The sequence below is a fragment of the Solea solea genome, chromosome 12 (genome assembly GCF_958295425.1).
Source record: "Solea solea chromosome 12, fSolSol10.1, whole genome shotgun sequence".
In the NCBI taxonomy this organism is placed as follows: domain Eukaryota; kingdom Metazoa; phylum Chordata; class Actinopteri; order Pleuronectiformes; family Soleidae; genus Solea; species Solea solea.
The window spans coordinates 17,584,474-17,601,453 of NC_081145.1; the positions used below are offsets into that span (position 1 = coordinate 17,584,474).

Sequence of the window (16,980 nt, forward strand, 5' to 3'; positions counted from 1 at the left end):
TTTCGGGTTCTGTTGCAGCGTTTTGGAAACGCCCCAGTGTTGCCAAGTTTACCAGGTATATGATCCACAGCCGCTGTGGGCGTGTCAGACGATAAAAACCTGATCATGGAAGGAGGAGGAGTTCCTCTGCTGCTCCTTCACATAGGTCGGTTCTTGTCTGGGGAAGTGTATGCTCCCTGAAGTTATGTAAACTTTTCATGTTGCTGCAACACAGTCGACCTTTTTAGACTGAGCCCCCCTCCCCCTGTAAAATACCACTCTCTTCTAAGGATATGCTTTTTTTAGTCATCAAATGATTATTTTTCCTTTATTATCCTATACTTCAGGTTCACTAAATTAACTTTCAGTGTAATTTAAACTTAATTAGTATCTGAATGGTGAATAAGAAAGTGACTACTGCAGACACCGTCTGATACATATCTCAAGTCACGAGTGTTTGTGAGAAACACAAACAAATTAGACTGTTACACAACACATGAACAGGAAGAGGTCACGTTGCTCCCTCTTGTGAAACTTGATCTGTGACAGAGACTTAAAGAACAAAAAAAGAACACAAGAGCATCTGTTTTAGATCACGTGAACCTTTGCAATAAAACGACACGTGAGAGTTGCTTCTTTTTTTAAGAAGAAGGCAGTTATTAAAAAGAGATCAAAAGAAATAACAATTGTTTTCATGTGTATGTTTTCGTCTTGTTGTGTTTTTTGAACAATAGAAAGATCAGTGTCAGGAAATCATATTTGGTCTGATGGAATTCCAGAGAAGGCCACTAGGGGCCAGGCTTTCCCCCAGGCACATGCTCCCCAGTAAAGTTTAAACCAGAAATATTCAATTCTAAACTCAGTAGCACTTAAAAAAGTCAGTCAGTCAGTCATCATCTACCGCTTTATCCTCCACCAGAGGGTCGTGGGGGGTGCTGTGCCAATCTCAGCTACATCGGGCGATAGGCGGGGTACACCCTGGACAGTTCGCCAGTCCATCGCAGGGACACACACAGATAGAGACAAACAACCATTCACTCTCACACTCACTCCTATGGTCAATTTGGAGTGTCCAATTTACCTATCCCCACATTGCATGTTTTTGGACTGTGGGAGGAAGCCGGAGTACCCGGAGAGAACCCACGCACACACGGGGAGAACATGCAAACTCCATGCAGAAAGGCCCTTGTTCCAACCGGGGCTCGAAAAAAGTGCATTTAAAAAACAATAAAAGTCACGAGTAATACAAATATTTTGGTCATACGTCCTAAAAGGTGCACAATATAAGCATTTGTTTCTCTTTGAAATAAGATAAACATACGCCATTTATGACCCACAAACACCTCAAAATGCCTTTAAGGGACAATGAAAAGTGTTTCTTTCTTGGGGAACCACAGGCTGGGCCACTAAGAAGCTGGCTATGCTCCGCATGTGGCCCACGGGCCGCCATTTGAATACACCGGGTTTAAACCATATAAAAACGTTCCATGCAGACTCTGTTCAGGTGGTAGGAATTCAATAATGGAGTCCAGATGTTGGCTGTCTTATGTAAGGTTGCGCAGCACATAGAGCTCACATGTGTGAGAGCTCTCATTCAGAGACAGAAGATACAAATTCATTTAAGCTTCATTCCTTTCTGCTGGTTACAAAACAGTTCAGCATGACTTAGTAAACAACTAAATCACAGCAAGAAAACATTTACAGCTGTTTTATAACCCCTCCCCCCCTAATATCCACTCTGGTGCAATACAATGAGACCAAAGGGCACAGGAACCAGCTCACCACAATCTGTCACATTACAAAAGAGCTGCTTCTTTTATGGTATCGTTGCTCTACTGTAATGACATGGAGCGCTTGAGTGCAGCACGTAGAACACAATGACTAAATTTAGAGGCCAATCACGACAGAATATCCTCAGCTGTGACTTCCCTTGTGCTCAGGAATGCTCAGAAGATAGATAAATGATCTGACGCTGTTTTTCCTGCCATTTCTTCACTGCCAACAATGAATGGAATGAAAAGAGGCATTGTGCTCCTCAGTGTAACAGAGTGACTGATTCAGCTCACTGATGACAGTGTAAAATGCCAGACGGGACAGTGAACGTTATTTTTCAGCTCGTGAAACATGTCGGAAGTAAACAGTGCAGGGCAGAAGATAGCGGAGACAAGGAAATGTGACTAGTCATTAATAGTTTCTGCTCCAGGGTGCGAGCGGATGATTAGATCACATTGCAGCCGTTGCCTTTAAAAGACGGCCCTGAAAGTCTGTGTAAAACACAGTGAAAAACAACGAAATCAAGCGGAACTTTCATCAGAATTGTTTGTGTTCTGTATCATACACATGTTACGCAACAGTTAGTTAAACTTGAAACTGTTGAACAAGTGCAAAAATAAATAGGATTTTTTTTGCATGTGTCTTTTAAGTGCGTCTCCCTGTTGCTTCCCCAGGTCTCAGTGAGGAGTTAGCGCCCCCTCCCTCCCTCTCTCCCTCCCTCCCTCTGCAGTGCTATAGCCTGTAATTCTCCATGGTTCAGACATCTGTGAGTATTTCTCTCTGACCACAGGAGGAAAATAGAAAGTTGGAAGCGCGAGGCTGTGATTTGGGCCGAGTATAAATAAAGTTGCGAGCAAAGGAGAGGCTGCTAATGTAATGGCAGTGCAGAGGGTGGGATGACAGGAGGAGCGAGACTCAAGTCATCAAAGAGAGGAGAGCAGGAGAGCTTGGAGGGAATTTAATGTTCAGACTTAGTTTCTGGATTGCCCAAGAGCAGCTCAGTCAGTGTATTTTCAGGCATGTACCTGCTTGAATCCTTCTCTTCTCATACACCCTCCTTGAATTCCATGTTGCAACTTGCAAGATACTTTATAAATTAGACTTGCACTTAAATAAAAAATAAATTAAACTCACAGTTTATTGTGTACACCTGTGCGTTACTCTAGCCTCATATTGAAACAATGTGCACACTTTCTGACCTCCAGCACCAACAATGACACATTTTAGCCCAAAGAACATGTTTTCTCTTTTTTTTAGGACCATTCTCTGTTGTTTCTGTTAAAATCCAACTTCTGAAAACTAACTTGACACTAACAACCGTGTTCAAAGTCACTTAAATCACCTTTCTTCCTCATCGCAATGCTCACTGTGAACTCCAACTAAACGCACTCGAGTCACTGCCGTGCAATTTGATATTTGCATGAACAACCAGTTGAACCGGTTTACCTGATAACGTAGCCGAGAGAGTGCACCTGTGATAGACTAAAATCCACGCCACCCAGTCTGTGATGATACCTTACAGACTGAGAGCAGATTGGGTGGAAGTGAACCATCCAGTCCTTCATGTTGCTGGTACCTCCTCTGTAGTGGTCTGCCTGGGCGGCCCTGCTTTATAACAGAGCACAGGGCACATGCTATTTCCTAAAATGGCATGTTCTGTGTATAGCGGGTACAGCAGCAGGCTCACACAGCTGCGATGAAAGCAGTCATGCCATGGTTGTCAGACACCACCCAAAAGTCAAACCTATGAAACCCCAAATGATGACTTTGAAGCTGGGTGTAGGTGCTGCAGCAGAACCACACGAGCCGTTTGAACGTCGTTTCCTCCCCTGTGTTTACCAAGAGATAGATGTTTAGTCAAGTTAGTATAAACATAAAATATAGGGGGAAAAAATAAGGGTATGGTTGTTTTTCAGTACTGCGTTCACAGTATCTGGTTTATTTAGGCATGAAAATGATGTAGAATCTACACTAAAACAACAACAATACTGATAGAAATACACAAATAACGACATAATATAGATGTAACTAATGTTGTAACAGTAATACAAATTTTAAAAGTTGATGAAAGAAAAAAAAAGTGAAGGACTATCAATGAGAGGTGAATGTTGATTGTCCTTTTGTAAAGTGGCTTCTGATCGTTGCGGTATTCAGACTTTTGCTGCGCGGTCCTCTCTTCTTTCCTCTATCTCTGCGGACTCGAGGAAATTCCAGCTGTCATCAAAATCTCCGGTGATCATAAATACAATAAATAACAAGGCATTTGACCAAAGTAACTGCATCGTCGCTGTCTTAGCCTCAGCTCCCACTCTTCCTTTCTTTACTCCCTTTCTTTTATCTTCGTTCTTTCACCAACTTTCACTTCACACCTCAACTGTCCAGACCGACAGGTGAAAGCTTTTAATACTGACACGATAATGTGGGATGATGCAGTGATACTGATGTTTTTGCTTTCCCCCCCCTCACTATACAAATTATGAATGATAATAATAATAATAATAAAGTATAAAGCTGTTAATTGTTTTTTCCCCCCATAAAACGTTAAGTTACATTATTCATTTGAGGTCATTTTTTTTCAATTTTTGGGAAAACTCAAATACAGGTTAAATCCCCTGTTACTTTGAGCCTTTGATATCTAATAAGACCGTCATTATTGGTCATTTTTTGACCATAGACAATTCAAGTTTAGTTTCCTTTTACCGATAAGGATCATTTTAATGCTGAGCAAATCAGGACAGGCTCTGAATTTCATACAGGAAAGGAGCACTCAGACTCACACCTTATCTGCTGAATCTCATCAAATGCCCTTCCCTGACGGTGAGTGTGAATGGGTTAACTTTGAGACTAGATGTGCGGTGGGGTTGGGGGTTGTTATTTTTCTACCAGCTGAAAAGTTTCATGAAGTTTTGAAAGCCGTCCTCGCCGAGGAAGTCGAAAGAGCCCTGGGATGAGCCCAAGTGGACGAGCAGGAGGACGAGAAGAACGACGACCAGCAGTGGAATCAGCATGTTCCACCCGGCTGCCAGGATGTTATACCACTTCGCCTTGTCGGAACACTCCTGGGCCAGCTGCAGGTTACCCTGAGTTTTCTGGTCCCTGGCCTACACACACACAGAGGGGACAAAAAGTCAATTTTTACAATAATTTCAAGGTAAAAATGTACAAAAACACAGTAAGTTTGTGTTTATATCCATGTGTGTGTGTGTGGTACAGTATGAAGAAGCTGCCTCCTGTTATCACTGGAGGACTAAGGTCAGTGAACCAAACAAGGAGCCAAACTTGACTCAGTGAGGAAAACATTTTGTAAAAGTGTTCTCAGGGGAAATGATCTGCGGGAACTTATTGGAAAACTCAGTGTTTTGAGTAGAAAACACTGCCGTGAAACCTTTGCCAAAAGATCAGATGTAAAGACATACATGTTTTTTGTTTGTGACTTGCCCTTGAGTCCTCCAGGCTGTGCACAGTGGGAGAGATATAAAATCCTTGAGCAGCTAAGTCTATCTGTTTATTTTGGAACAGAGCAGGCTAAATCTTCCAGTAGCACTCTCTAATTTCCCATGTGTACTTGCCTATTAGGAAGATGCCAATTACACCGTATTTAACTCCCCAGACAAGCAGCCAGTCCATGTCTTTAATTTGAGTGTTGAGCCAGAACATGGCCTGTGTTTCAGAGTTGACTATGCAGACAGAAATAAAAGATAAAAAATAAATGAATCTTATAATCCTGCAGTTTGTCTCATCCTGATTTCCACATAGCACTTTCACGGATCTTTTTTTGTCTGTTTTTCCAGGGAGAAAGGTTATTGTTTTGCAGTTCTTCCTTGTTTCAGCACAACCCCATTCCTGTGGTGAAGGGCACACCAACCTTCGACTGTGTGTATGTGTGTGTGTGTGTGTGCGCCATCTAAACATTTTACAACAAAGACTAAGCGTTTACCCGATAAAGCAAACACCATATGACCCCGTTATATGGCATCACTCTACCTGTTGCTCAACTCCAAACGCAGCCATGCCAATTATTTGTTGACATTGGCCAAGAACTAATATCAGTGTCCCACTTATTGTGTTTTAAAACTCTCTGTACTTCACCCAACGCTTTACCTAAAATAGCTTTGACCCATGTCAATAGTTTTTCGGCTTTCCTTCCCATCTCTTGTCTACTGGTGCTTGGCTCACATTACAGGAGACTTTAGTATCAATAGAGTTGCTGAATAGATTGCATTATAGTGGCCATTTCAAAACATATGCACTGAATTGCATTTGAACAAATGATTTTAAAATAGCAACTGCTGCTGAAATAAAATAATTCTATTAATATTTTTGCTATTGCGGGCTAAACCATTGTGTTGATTGGGTTATTTAATGAATCACATACATAAAGAGCTTCTTCATCATTGCTTGGACGTCTCAATGAAACAGAAGTTGAGCACTTCATGTTCACCTCAAACTTGAAATACAAAAGTCAAAACAAAGAACTCACCTTGATGGAGTAGATAAGAGCCATGAATCCCAGGCAGCAGAAGTTAACATACAGTGTGTTGCACAGTGACCACACCAGATAGTCCCGTGGAGGATTCTTGCCAGCGTTGCCCATGTTCACCACGGTGGATCCACCCGGTTTACGGGCAGATTTGCAGTTAGTGAGCGGGGTGCAGTCGGAGGGGAAGTTGTACGAATGGTTGTCCATGGCTATTTTTTGATCAGGTGTCTTCCTGCTGAGGATGAGTTGACGACTTTGCAAAGCGACAGGTCCCGTAGACACGAGTGTATGGTCCCTCGATAGAAATTAGTGGCACCGCCAATGTACGACAGGCTTATAAAGGCCCATGGAGAGGGAGGTGGCCCGGGAGAGGACGCATGGGCAGGGTCCTTTAATATACAGAAGGTCTGTCATTATGTGGTGAGGCCTGAGAGAGACAGAGAGACTGAAATAGAGATACAGAGACACAAAAATCTGTAGGAGAGTTAAGCCAGAAAAAGAGACAGCAAATAGATGTATGGGAGCAACACAGTCTCTTCACCTCAGCTTTCTTGGTGTGATGTCGTGTGGTGTCGACGCAGTGTCCAATGTTGTTATAAAACATGTTCTATATGTTTTACACTAGGTCACAAATCACTAGTGAGACTACAGATTATAACAAATGGAAAAGTATTTCACTTACCCCTCCATCCTTGCCTCAAGTTGAGGGAACTATGGTGGCCTTCGCATACCAGAAAGTATGTCATTCTTCACTGTAAGCTTCTGCTTCAAAACACAAAAAACACCACTCAGGCTGATTTGTCCATTTGCGCTGTTGTAGAAACCTGTAGGCACAAAATGGTTGCCTAAAATACATATGAAAGGCATATTCTAAGGCGACGGAAACATCAAACATCCTCACAGGGGTATATTCACTTCCTGTTCCTCCCAATTGTTATACACTGGACCTTTAATTAACCAACAATGTCTTTGATAATATAATTGGAATATATCTTAGGGGTTAGGACTGTAGGTCTGACAAAACTAACAGTATGAAGACATCATTGGAATCTAATGCTCTACACATGTTCAACTCTCTTCAGGGAAGTTTTATATTTTAAAGCAGTCAAAAATAGTCAAAAGTAAAACAAACATTTGTTTAGGTGCCAGCATTACTCTACTCTTCCAGCCAGGCAGAGTCATGCGGGGATGACTTTGGGGAGTTGTAGTGTTTCCACTCCAGAGAGGACTTGAGATTTCAGGCCAGATGTTTGGTTACGTTTTGTGCAGTAGTTTGTTTGGATCTCATGGATATACCAGGAAAGACAACAACAGTGCTACAACTACCTGTTCAAATGGCTGCTGAAATGATGGCTCGCGGGACCCTTCAGCATTCATAACGGTCTTAATGTTTTATATCTTGCAACAAACATATGCTGCGTTGCAGAACCGGAAGTTCCCCCACCGACGAGTTCGACGTTCCATAGTTCCTGTTGAAAAGATGGAAACACAAACACATCTCGGAGTGTGCAACACTGGCAAAAAAAAAAAAAAAAAAAAAGCAGTAAAACAACACCAATCTAATAAATCGAGGATGTGAAAAAAGGTGTGTCTAAAATGTGGGGCAAATGTGAATAATACTTAGTACGGACGCAAAGAAGCACGCATAATATTATAAATTGTCAGGGTTAGTTTTTGTTAATTTTGTACTCTCAAATAAAAAGGAAGAAAATGACCGTTAGCAGAGGATGGTTTCGATCCATCGACCTCTGGGTTATGGGCCCAGCACGCTTCCGCTGCGCCACTCTGCTACGTTCGACATCAGTTCATTAAATGTTATATGTAGCAACACAGCTATGGACGAGGGAACATTTCTCAGAAGAATTGGCATCGACGTTTACGTAGGCATTGTTTTGTGTTTAACGCGAGGGAAAAATGTCCCCAGCACAACATTGAACGTGTGTAGGAGTAGATTGAGCTTTGTAGTTACAAAATAGACTGAGATATGGATCAAATAGCACGGAGAATAACCTCTTAAAAACTTAGAAACTTACTTAACAAGTGTGTGTTTATATAAAGGTGTAGAAGCCTCGAGTCTAAAGTCGCTCTCTCCACCCCTTATCCAACGAAATGGAAACCTAGATGTGTACTTCAATATTTGTAAGGCAGCCAAAAAGTAAAACAGATAACCGTTTTTACTGTCATGAATGGTCGAGATAGATTGAGAGGTTAGAACTGATAATGTAGACCAGGGTACATCAGTAACAGAGATAAGCGTGTGTACTAAGAAACTGCATAAGTGTCAATTCAGGAACCCACAGGCCACCGTGTGTCCACCACAGAGCCGCTTACGTTTTGTCGTTATCGTGAGAAACCTGAAGCTCAACTACGTTTTTCATTTTTTTATCCATGTCAAACAGTCGTGGCAGTGCAAACCTGCTCTGAAGGGACAACTGGAACAGAAACATGAGGCAAATGAAAGCTGCTCATAACATTCATTTTGTTTTCATTAATGCAGACAGAAAATAAACATATTTTGCAACTTCAACATAAATTTAAAAAAAGCAGAAGATTATCATCAGAAAAAGATGAAAAAGTGCTATTTTACAATGAAACAGAATTTGACTGTAATATGTTTGCATGATTCTGGGAAGAATTTTCAGTTTACTTCAAGATAAAAGTGATCGATGGCATCAATTTCATTCTCCTCTCATGCATAATATGGTTTCTTTAGGGTTACACAGCATAACAGGACGGCATTTTAAGCAGTAAATATCTCACATCAGAAATGAATTGCAATGCTTGATTAACTGCCAATATAATCCTCAAACTGTATGTTCACAGAACTTCACAACAGATTATTTCAGGTGAGTCATCTGTATTTTGAAGCTTATACACAAAAAAAAGGCACAGAGGTTTTAGCTGTGAGAAAACACCTCATGTTGAAAAACCCTAGCGGACATTCTCAACAAATAAATGTAAAAGTTAACCACTGCCAAGTTACTAATCTGAATTAATAAATTGAGTCCTGATTCAAAATTTAAACAACATGATATGACAATATCAGTTTCTTTTAGTAGCAGATTTAAATTGGAATGACGGTGTATTTGTATTCATTAAACATGTCAAATGAAGGAGTGAATCATAAACAGAGTCGTTTAGACGCATCCTGAGGAAATGGAAACAAATAATCCTCATAATACTCCACAGTAGTTAGGATTGATTAATGTTATGTCACCCAATCAATATATATTCATTACTTTGAAAGATTTTAGTGGCAAATGTTAAGCAGTACAAACAAAACAGTAATTGGTCAAAATGAGAACCTATTCCAGAAGCTTGTTGAATAAAAAAAAATCAACTGGACTGAACTGAAAATGAACTTAGCCCAACCTTGACAATACAAGGTTTATGTTTAAATCTTGTTGAGAAATCTTGTCACTGATAGTAGCAGTTGGTCATCACACTTGCACATATTAGAGAAATTATCTTTATAGAAATTTAAGGCATCACATCTTGGAGGCTGCAGGGATGGCTGAGGCTCCTGGGCGGCTGTACACATGCACAGAGTTCTGAGGAAGACAAAGTGGAATAGAGAGATGAATGAATAAAGTTGTCAATCGATTATTACGTGATTGAAAGACACCTGGTCGATGGACTAGCGGTCTATGAAATAGCATCAGTGTTTGAAGTTCCAAGAATATCTCGATTGACGTCTTAGGACATTTTATGACATGATGTGGAGGAGATGAGCACTACCACTTGACACTGGTTGGAAACTTTATGTTCAACTGGACTGGATCTGTGCTTACCTTCTGACTCTCTGCATTATACTTGTTGAGAAGGGTCTGAACTCTGTTTCCATAGTCAGGATGGACAGCCTTCAAGTTCTCCACCTGCAGAACAATGAAATATGAAAGTGTGTAAAAAACTACTACATGCCAAAATCACTTTTCACTGAAGGTTTTGTTTATCATCTCCTCTTGTGCAGGACCGATGATAGTGAACTTCAGTGGTCACTTGGTTTGGACTCACCATGCGCTTCTGGATGAAGAGCTGGGCCCCCTTCAGTGCCCCAGCCATGTTCTGGCAAAGTCTCTGACGCTCCTCCTCGTTCAACACCTGGGTGTAGAAGGCACGAACCTGCAATCGAGCACAGAGACAACTATTATTTGATTACACCAACAAAAGCCACTGTCCAGGGTGTACCCCCCCTATCGCCCGATGTAGCTGAGATTGGCACAGCACCCCCGCGACCCTCTGGTGGAGGATAAAGCGGTAGATGATGACTGACTGACTGACCAACAAAAGCCAATGAGGCTATCTTTGGCCAACAAACCATTGAACTATTATAGGTAACATATCAGCATTTAGCAGCAAAACGAAGTAATACTAGTATTTATTTAGAGTCACGTGTCTTCTTCCTTTACTCTAGTTTTAGTTACAGACAGGAAACGTAACAGTGTGTCTGACACAAGCATTCTGACAAAAACAGCTGCCTGCTGAATTTTTAAATGAGTTGCAAAAAAATAAAAAATAAACCTATATTAAAACTTCTGTAAAAATGAACAGAAACAGAATAACAGATCCATGATAACAACAACAAATAATTCAGAGAGTGATTATGAAAAGTTAAACAGTTTGGACAGTTGTATGGATGAGACGCGAGTTGGGTTGGATCATTTATGTTGGCATCTCTGAATTCAAAAGTCATTAAAATAGTGTGGAGGCGTATTTACCTGTGTAACATTATCTTCATCTCCACTGTTGTAACGACCAACATCTGAAGTTACGCTGAACTTGGATTCCACACACTGAGGCTGAGTCTCTGGGGCACTGAAGCTGTTGGGAAAGTAGTTTGGAGCACCACCTAGAGACCAGACAGAGCAAGGACCAGATTGAAATCTGTAATGTCCGTCCATTATGGCACGTTGCCAGTTCATCGCAGGGCAACATACACAGACGAGCAACCATTCACTCTCATATTCACGCCTATGGCCAATTTAGAGAGCAAAATAATCTTATTGGGAATAAATCTGGTTCCTGAGAAAAGTCCATAGCTAACTTTTGCTCGGTCAATTTACACCACTGTATTTTAATGTGATAATGGCGTTACTTCCAGAGTTCAATGTTTTCCCAGGTGGCAAAAAGTTTAACAACCACTGGTTTAAAACATATGAGCACAATAAAGTAATTATATTTGTCTAAAATTAAGAATTAAGCATCTCATTAATATCTGCACAAAGAAACACAGTGTGGACGACAGCTTACCTTGGTTGTCAAACATACACATCGGGCCGTCACGCTGGTAGTTGGCCACGCGGGTTCTGAAGGGGCAGTTGACTGGGATCTGAAGGTAGTTGGCACCCAGTCTGTGTCGATGTGTGTCCGGGTAGGAGAAGAGTCGACCCTAGAGAACAGAGCAGTGGTGAATGGGGGGGGGGTCTCTGTGCTGCCAAACAAACACTTCACATTAAAGGGCAGTTTCCACGATTGTTTTGTAACACCAGTGGATGGCAGGGTGAAAAGCAAACCTTCATAGAAAGATGCAGTTTTTCAAATATGGAGATAACAATCCACATCGTCGGTGGTATGGAATTACCTCACCGAGATGGCTGAACATTAATTTAATAAATTACACAGGTAACATGGAATTGGTCATTTGTGGTGATCAAAACATAACAGTATATATTGTTCCAACTAATGAAACAAGGTGCCAATTTTAACAATCACAAAAAACACATTTAGAGTTAGTGTTTTGTTGTCCATTGCATTGTCACTACAGGTGAAATGAGGGCAGTAAACGACAGATATAGACACATCTGGTCACTTAGCATCATCTGCAACATACCTGAAGCATTTTGTCGGGGCTTGGCTCAATGCCTGGTGGCATGTTACTTGGGTCAAAGGCCAGCTGCTCCACCTCTGCAAAATAGTTCACTGGGTTCCTGTTGAGAACAAGTTTGCCCACGGGGATCAAAGGGTATTCTTTATGGGACCAAACCTGAAAGAGAAAACTCCATTAGCTGAAAAATATGAAGAAAAAAAATACTAAAACAAAACATAGCATTTGCATTTGATGTAGAAAAACCTTTCTAATTTCACTTTTGTATCAATAATCATAATTTAACATTCAAACTGATTGATCACACCTGATGCAAGTCTCAGTAAAATATGCTATACATACTTTGAACCAACAAACACACTTTTTATCATTAACATTTTAATGCAAGAAACACATGAGGGAAAGATCATGATCTGATTGCATAATGTGTGTTTTTATAACCACAGGTTTTTATAGCTTTATAACCCTGGGAGTTGTTGTACCTTGGTAAGATCGAAGGGGTTGAACTGGAACTTCTCAGCTTGCTCAAAGGTCATGACCTGGATGAAAAAGGACCAGGACGGGAAGTTGCCATTGGCAATGGCATTAAACAGGTCTCCAATAGCATAATCTGGGTTGCTGGATGCCAGCTGTTCTGCCTCCTCCACTGACATATTCTTTATTCCTTGATCCGGCTTAAAAAAAAACCCACACAAAACGAAACATAATTAGACAACTGCGAAATCCCAGGAGGCACAAAGTTAACTGAGGCTCAACTGACCTTGAAGTGGAACTTGCAGTAGACACATTCTCCCTGAGCATTGACCATTTTGAAGGTGTGCGAGCCGTAGCCGTTCATGTGACGGTAGCCGTCAGGCAAACCTCGATCACTGAAAAGGAAAGACACCTGCACAAGGGACAGAGGACAGAGGACAGAAGACAAACTTGTGTCATGTCTTTCTTAATATTCCATGGTCTGCAAGAACAGCCACAGGCTCAGCAGCAGCAGCAGCAGCAGCAGCAGCTACCTGATGTAGACTCTCAGGCCTCAGGCTCCAGAAGTCCCACACCATGTCGGGATCTTTCATGTGGGTTTGTGGATTTCGCTTCTGGGAGTGGATGAAAGATGGGAACTGCAAGAGTTCAAAGTGATATGTCAGCACAATATGTTTCAAACTTGATTTACAGTCAGAAAATGCTGTGAAATGTAAAGATACATTTCTCCTATATTCATTTGCATGTTATAGAGGAAAAACACAAGACACTGTGTTAATAAACTACTGAAAGAAAAATTATTCCTGGCTTCCAGATATCTTGTGCTCACTCACCAGCATGGCATCCCGGATAAAGAAAATGGGGGTGTTGTTGCCCGTCAGGTCCCAGTTTCCATCATCAGTGTAAAACTTGACGGCAAAGCCTCTGGGATCCCGCACAGTGTCTGCTGATCCCGATTCCCCAGCTGAAAGTAAATGAAAACAAGGTTGTAGTTGCAATCTCAGTAATTAGTAAACCCAGAGAAGAATTACAGAGCCGGCACACCATAACTCTGCTCTCTTCCACTCTGTATTTCTCCCTTTCACGCAATAACTGGACAACAGACATTACACAACCAGAACAATGCCATTTCGGCAGGATGTGGCACTGTTCACAGTAATAGAAATATATAACCAGCAGCATACTTTATATACCAGGCAACCCGGAGGTACTGTAGTAATGGAAAACGATACCAAACCGAGTACACTGGAACTGTATAGTGGAAAAGTGCCATAAGTGTGCTTATGATGTATTCAGAGCTGCAAATTATGATCAAATAACCCAGGAGGTGAATGTAAACAGCCTTAACCAACACAAATATTTAAATCTTTTAACACTTTCCACATCACATGGTTTCACGACTGCAGTAAACATTAGCAAAAACAAATATGACATACTGTATATGATCTGACTTCTGACAAACAATAAGGTTATTCTTACCCACAGTGGAGAAGCGGACAGCGACAGGTGTGACCTTGCCGGGATGCTCAAACACCTTGGCCTTGCAGTAGCGGGAGATGTCATGCGTCACCTCAAAGTAGCCAAACGCCCCTGCATCATGGAGGAAATAGAATACAGGCTTCTTTGTTTATATCACTGAAGACAGGTCTGGTTTAAATATTTGTAGCCTATATCTCTGCATGAATGGGTAATACTTTGTGTCACCAGGCTAATGAAAACAAACTGTTGCAGCACATACAAAATACTGAGCTAGCAGCAACTTCTTGTTCTTACAAATATTAAATAAGTGAAACTACTACCAAGGGTGTTTAACGTCTTACCCTACAAATGCTTAATCATGATACAAAGCAGTTATAGTTTCAGATTAGAAGCAATAGGGCTGGATATTGAACCAGAATACCTCAAAAGGTACAAAACAAAGCCAGTCATAAACAGACAGACAAGTTTATTAATCCCTTTGGGAGGTTCCCTCTGGGAAATTAAAAAAACATTGACAGTGAACTTTTATCCTTATACAGACAAGCAAATCCAGTACGATTACTCAGGGTATTACTACAGTGTACACTGTAATAATACACTGTATTATTATTTTGTAAATTGGCCTGGAGGTTAGGTCCACTTATCTAGCATCATCAGTGTTTACTGAAGGTGGAGATGAAAGAAACAACAATATTCTTCTTGCAAACAAAACGCTACAGTAGTAATGATCGATCTCTGCCTATTGAAGCCGACTACTGCACACTCACCTGCACCCTTGGCATGCACCACTCTCTCTGGGATCCGTTCCCTGTCAAAGTGGGCCATCTCATCTGTGAAGACCACATCTTGGACAAGCAGAGGTCCCCTGGGCCCTGCTGTCTGCAGGTTCAGCTTGTCCCCAACGGGATGACCAGCCCCTGTCGTCAGTGTGTCTGGCCGCTGGTGTTATCATCAGCATTGAAAAAACAAAAACAAAAAAACACCACAAACAAATTCACTTGCCTTACACAAGATACATCGTTGACATAATTTTCACAAATCCTGGGCTGAACAAATCACCTCTTTTGATTCATTATGCAAATAAGGTGTTATGTTGTTTGTAAGACTGCTAATAATACTTTTTACATTTTTTGGCAAACATGGTGACTATCTTCTGACATGATCTCAAGAGGAGAAAACCCAACAGTTCATACAGAGAGCAACCACTCCGTATCAGTTTGAGATTAAAAACTCCCCTTTAACAGGAAGAAATCTCTGGAAGAAATTAACTCAAAGATGTGTAGCCATCTGCCTCCCCTCCCTTGGGCTGAAAGGAAAAATGGGGGAAAGAAGAGGAAATGAGGGAGGTGAGGTAGAGATAGAAGAGTTCTCAGAAACTTCATAAAAACTGGTAAATGTTATTTATTCGTTCATTTTACTTAGTATTTACACCCTTGTATCACTACTTAATATTTATACAGCACTATTACTGTATAGGCTTGTTTTTGGTGTGCACACTACTGCAACTGTGGCTTAACAAGTGCACTGTAGTGCAGATTAGAGAACATTCTGGAGCACAAGTGTGTTGCAGTAAGTGTCAGGTTAAGTAAATTTGAGCACCGCTTATTCCTGTAAATGTTATATTTGATCACAAGGATAAAACATATGGGCATAAAAAATTAAATCAATGATTTCTAAAGATCTGCATCAAGCATGAAAAGACTCTCAAATGATAATCCTAGTTCACATTAACTATACCTTCAAATAACGTGGACTTTTTGTTATTACGGTGCAGTCTGTTTCGCAGTAGAGTTGAAGGCAACATGCAGAACACAGCAGGTGTTGAGCACAGCTGCACAAACAATACACTTGGAAAAAGTAATAATAAGTAGAAATTTCAAATGAACATGAAGTGGTTAAACTGGACGTGACTTAATGACCCCGGTTGTTTTCTCTGGTGGTTATATAACGAACCAGGTCGAAGTTCAGCCTGTCCAAATGTTCAAATGTCCTCCTTCATATCCCTGAAATATTGTATTACTTACATAATGAACACGCACGTTGTTGTTGTTTTTACCCACAAATAAACAGTCAATGTTAGCATATATGAATTTATCCTGTAACGTTAGTGAACGTTTTGCTAGTGCTTGCCTGTCAGTCAGGCTAGCTTCAACTTTAGCTTGTTTACCTCAAACGACCCACTGAATCTCACCCATTCCCCCCTCGAAGGACAGAGCTGTGCAGCACAGACTCTGCACTAGCGGAAGGATAAATTCACACCTGGGAGGTTCTGGTCGCCTTCCACATCTTCATTTGATCGGTGGTTTTATCTCTATTGTCGGCCATCTCGACAGCTCGGTGACAGCGCACGTCTGGAATAGGTTCTTGAGTCGGGGGGAATATTGTTAGCAGTCTGTCCCAGTGACTTAGCTTGGCGAGGCCCCGCCCCTCTGTTGGCACCTCTGTCCTGTGATTGGCTGAAAAGAGGAGCTGACCTACTTTTGTGAGGACGAAGCACCAAGATCGTCAATTGTTTTTACGTGATGCAATGTTGTAGAATTATTTAAGTGCTATTCTGTTTTCTCCACAACAGCGATTCTCAAACGACCCAGTATTGCGAATCACATGTAGAATGTGTCGTTAAGCCTCGACTCAAAGTTTTGAACTACTGCACAACCTTAATACGAGTTAATGATGAAAACAACACAAAATTCTAAAAATAATATTAAAACTTTAATTAAACCTACCACTATTGGGAGTCTGGAGCTTGGCAGTCTCCTACTTAGTCCTAGATGGTGACATAACCCTTAAATCATGTATACCAAAACCTAGAGAGGGACAGGGTGGGATAAGGAAATGTACTTTTTTCAGATAGATTCTTTATTGCCATCATATTTTATAGACTATATGTTTGAGTTACTCACTTCAAGATGGCTTTCATGATGTAGAGAAATAATGTCAGAGGGAATCATCTTTATATTTCTCTCCCCTC

The 16,980-nt window shown here is 41.1% G+C and overlaps 2 protein-coding genes across 3 annotated transcripts; both read right to left on the bottom strand.

Moving 5' to 3' along the window:
* Positions 1 to 3,657: 3,657 nt before the first annotated feature.
* ifitm5 (interferon induced transmembrane protein 5) lies at positions 3,658 to 7,005 on the bottom strand. Of its 2 annotated transcripts, XM_058645370.1 has the most exons (3): positions 6,915 to 7,005; positions 6,233 to 6,659; positions 3,658 to 4,853 (listed from the first exon to the last, which is right to left on the bottom strand). In XM_058645370.1, the coding sequence occupies exons 2-3, from the start codon at positions 6,437 to 6,439 to the stop codon at positions 4,632 to 4,634; spliced, it is 429 nt and encodes a 142-aa protein (XP_058501353.1). In that variant the 5' UTR covers positions 6,440 to 6,659; positions 6,915 to 7,005; the 3' UTR covers positions 3,658 to 4,631. The 2 variants fall into 2 exon arrangements, with proteins under 2 accessions (XP_058501353.1, XP_058501352.1); XM_058645369.1 differs by lacking the exon at positions 6,915 to 7,005 and having other exon boundaries at positions 6,233 to 6,669.
* Positions 7,006 to 8,687: 1,682 nt separating this feature from the next.
* cat (catalase) lies at positions 8,688 to 16,429 on the bottom strand. The gene is made up of 13 exons (XM_058646222.1): positions 16,269 to 16,429; positions 14,777 to 14,948; positions 14,010 to 14,120; positions 13,364 to 13,494; positions 13,064 to 13,168; positions 12,817 to 12,942; positions 12,539 to 12,730; positions 12,063 to 12,215; positions 11,483 to 11,621; positions 10,951 to 11,081; positions 10,247 to 10,354; positions 10,024 to 10,107; positions 8,688 to 9,783 (listed from the first exon to the last, which is right to left on the bottom strand). Exons 1-13 carry the CDS (start codon positions 16,332 to 16,334, stop codon positions 9,721 to 9,723), a joined length of 1,581 nt encoding a protein of 526 aa, XP_058502205.1. The 5' UTR covers positions 16,335 to 16,429; the 3' UTR covers positions 8,688 to 9,720.
* Positions 16,430 to 16,980: the final 551 nt, after the last annotated feature.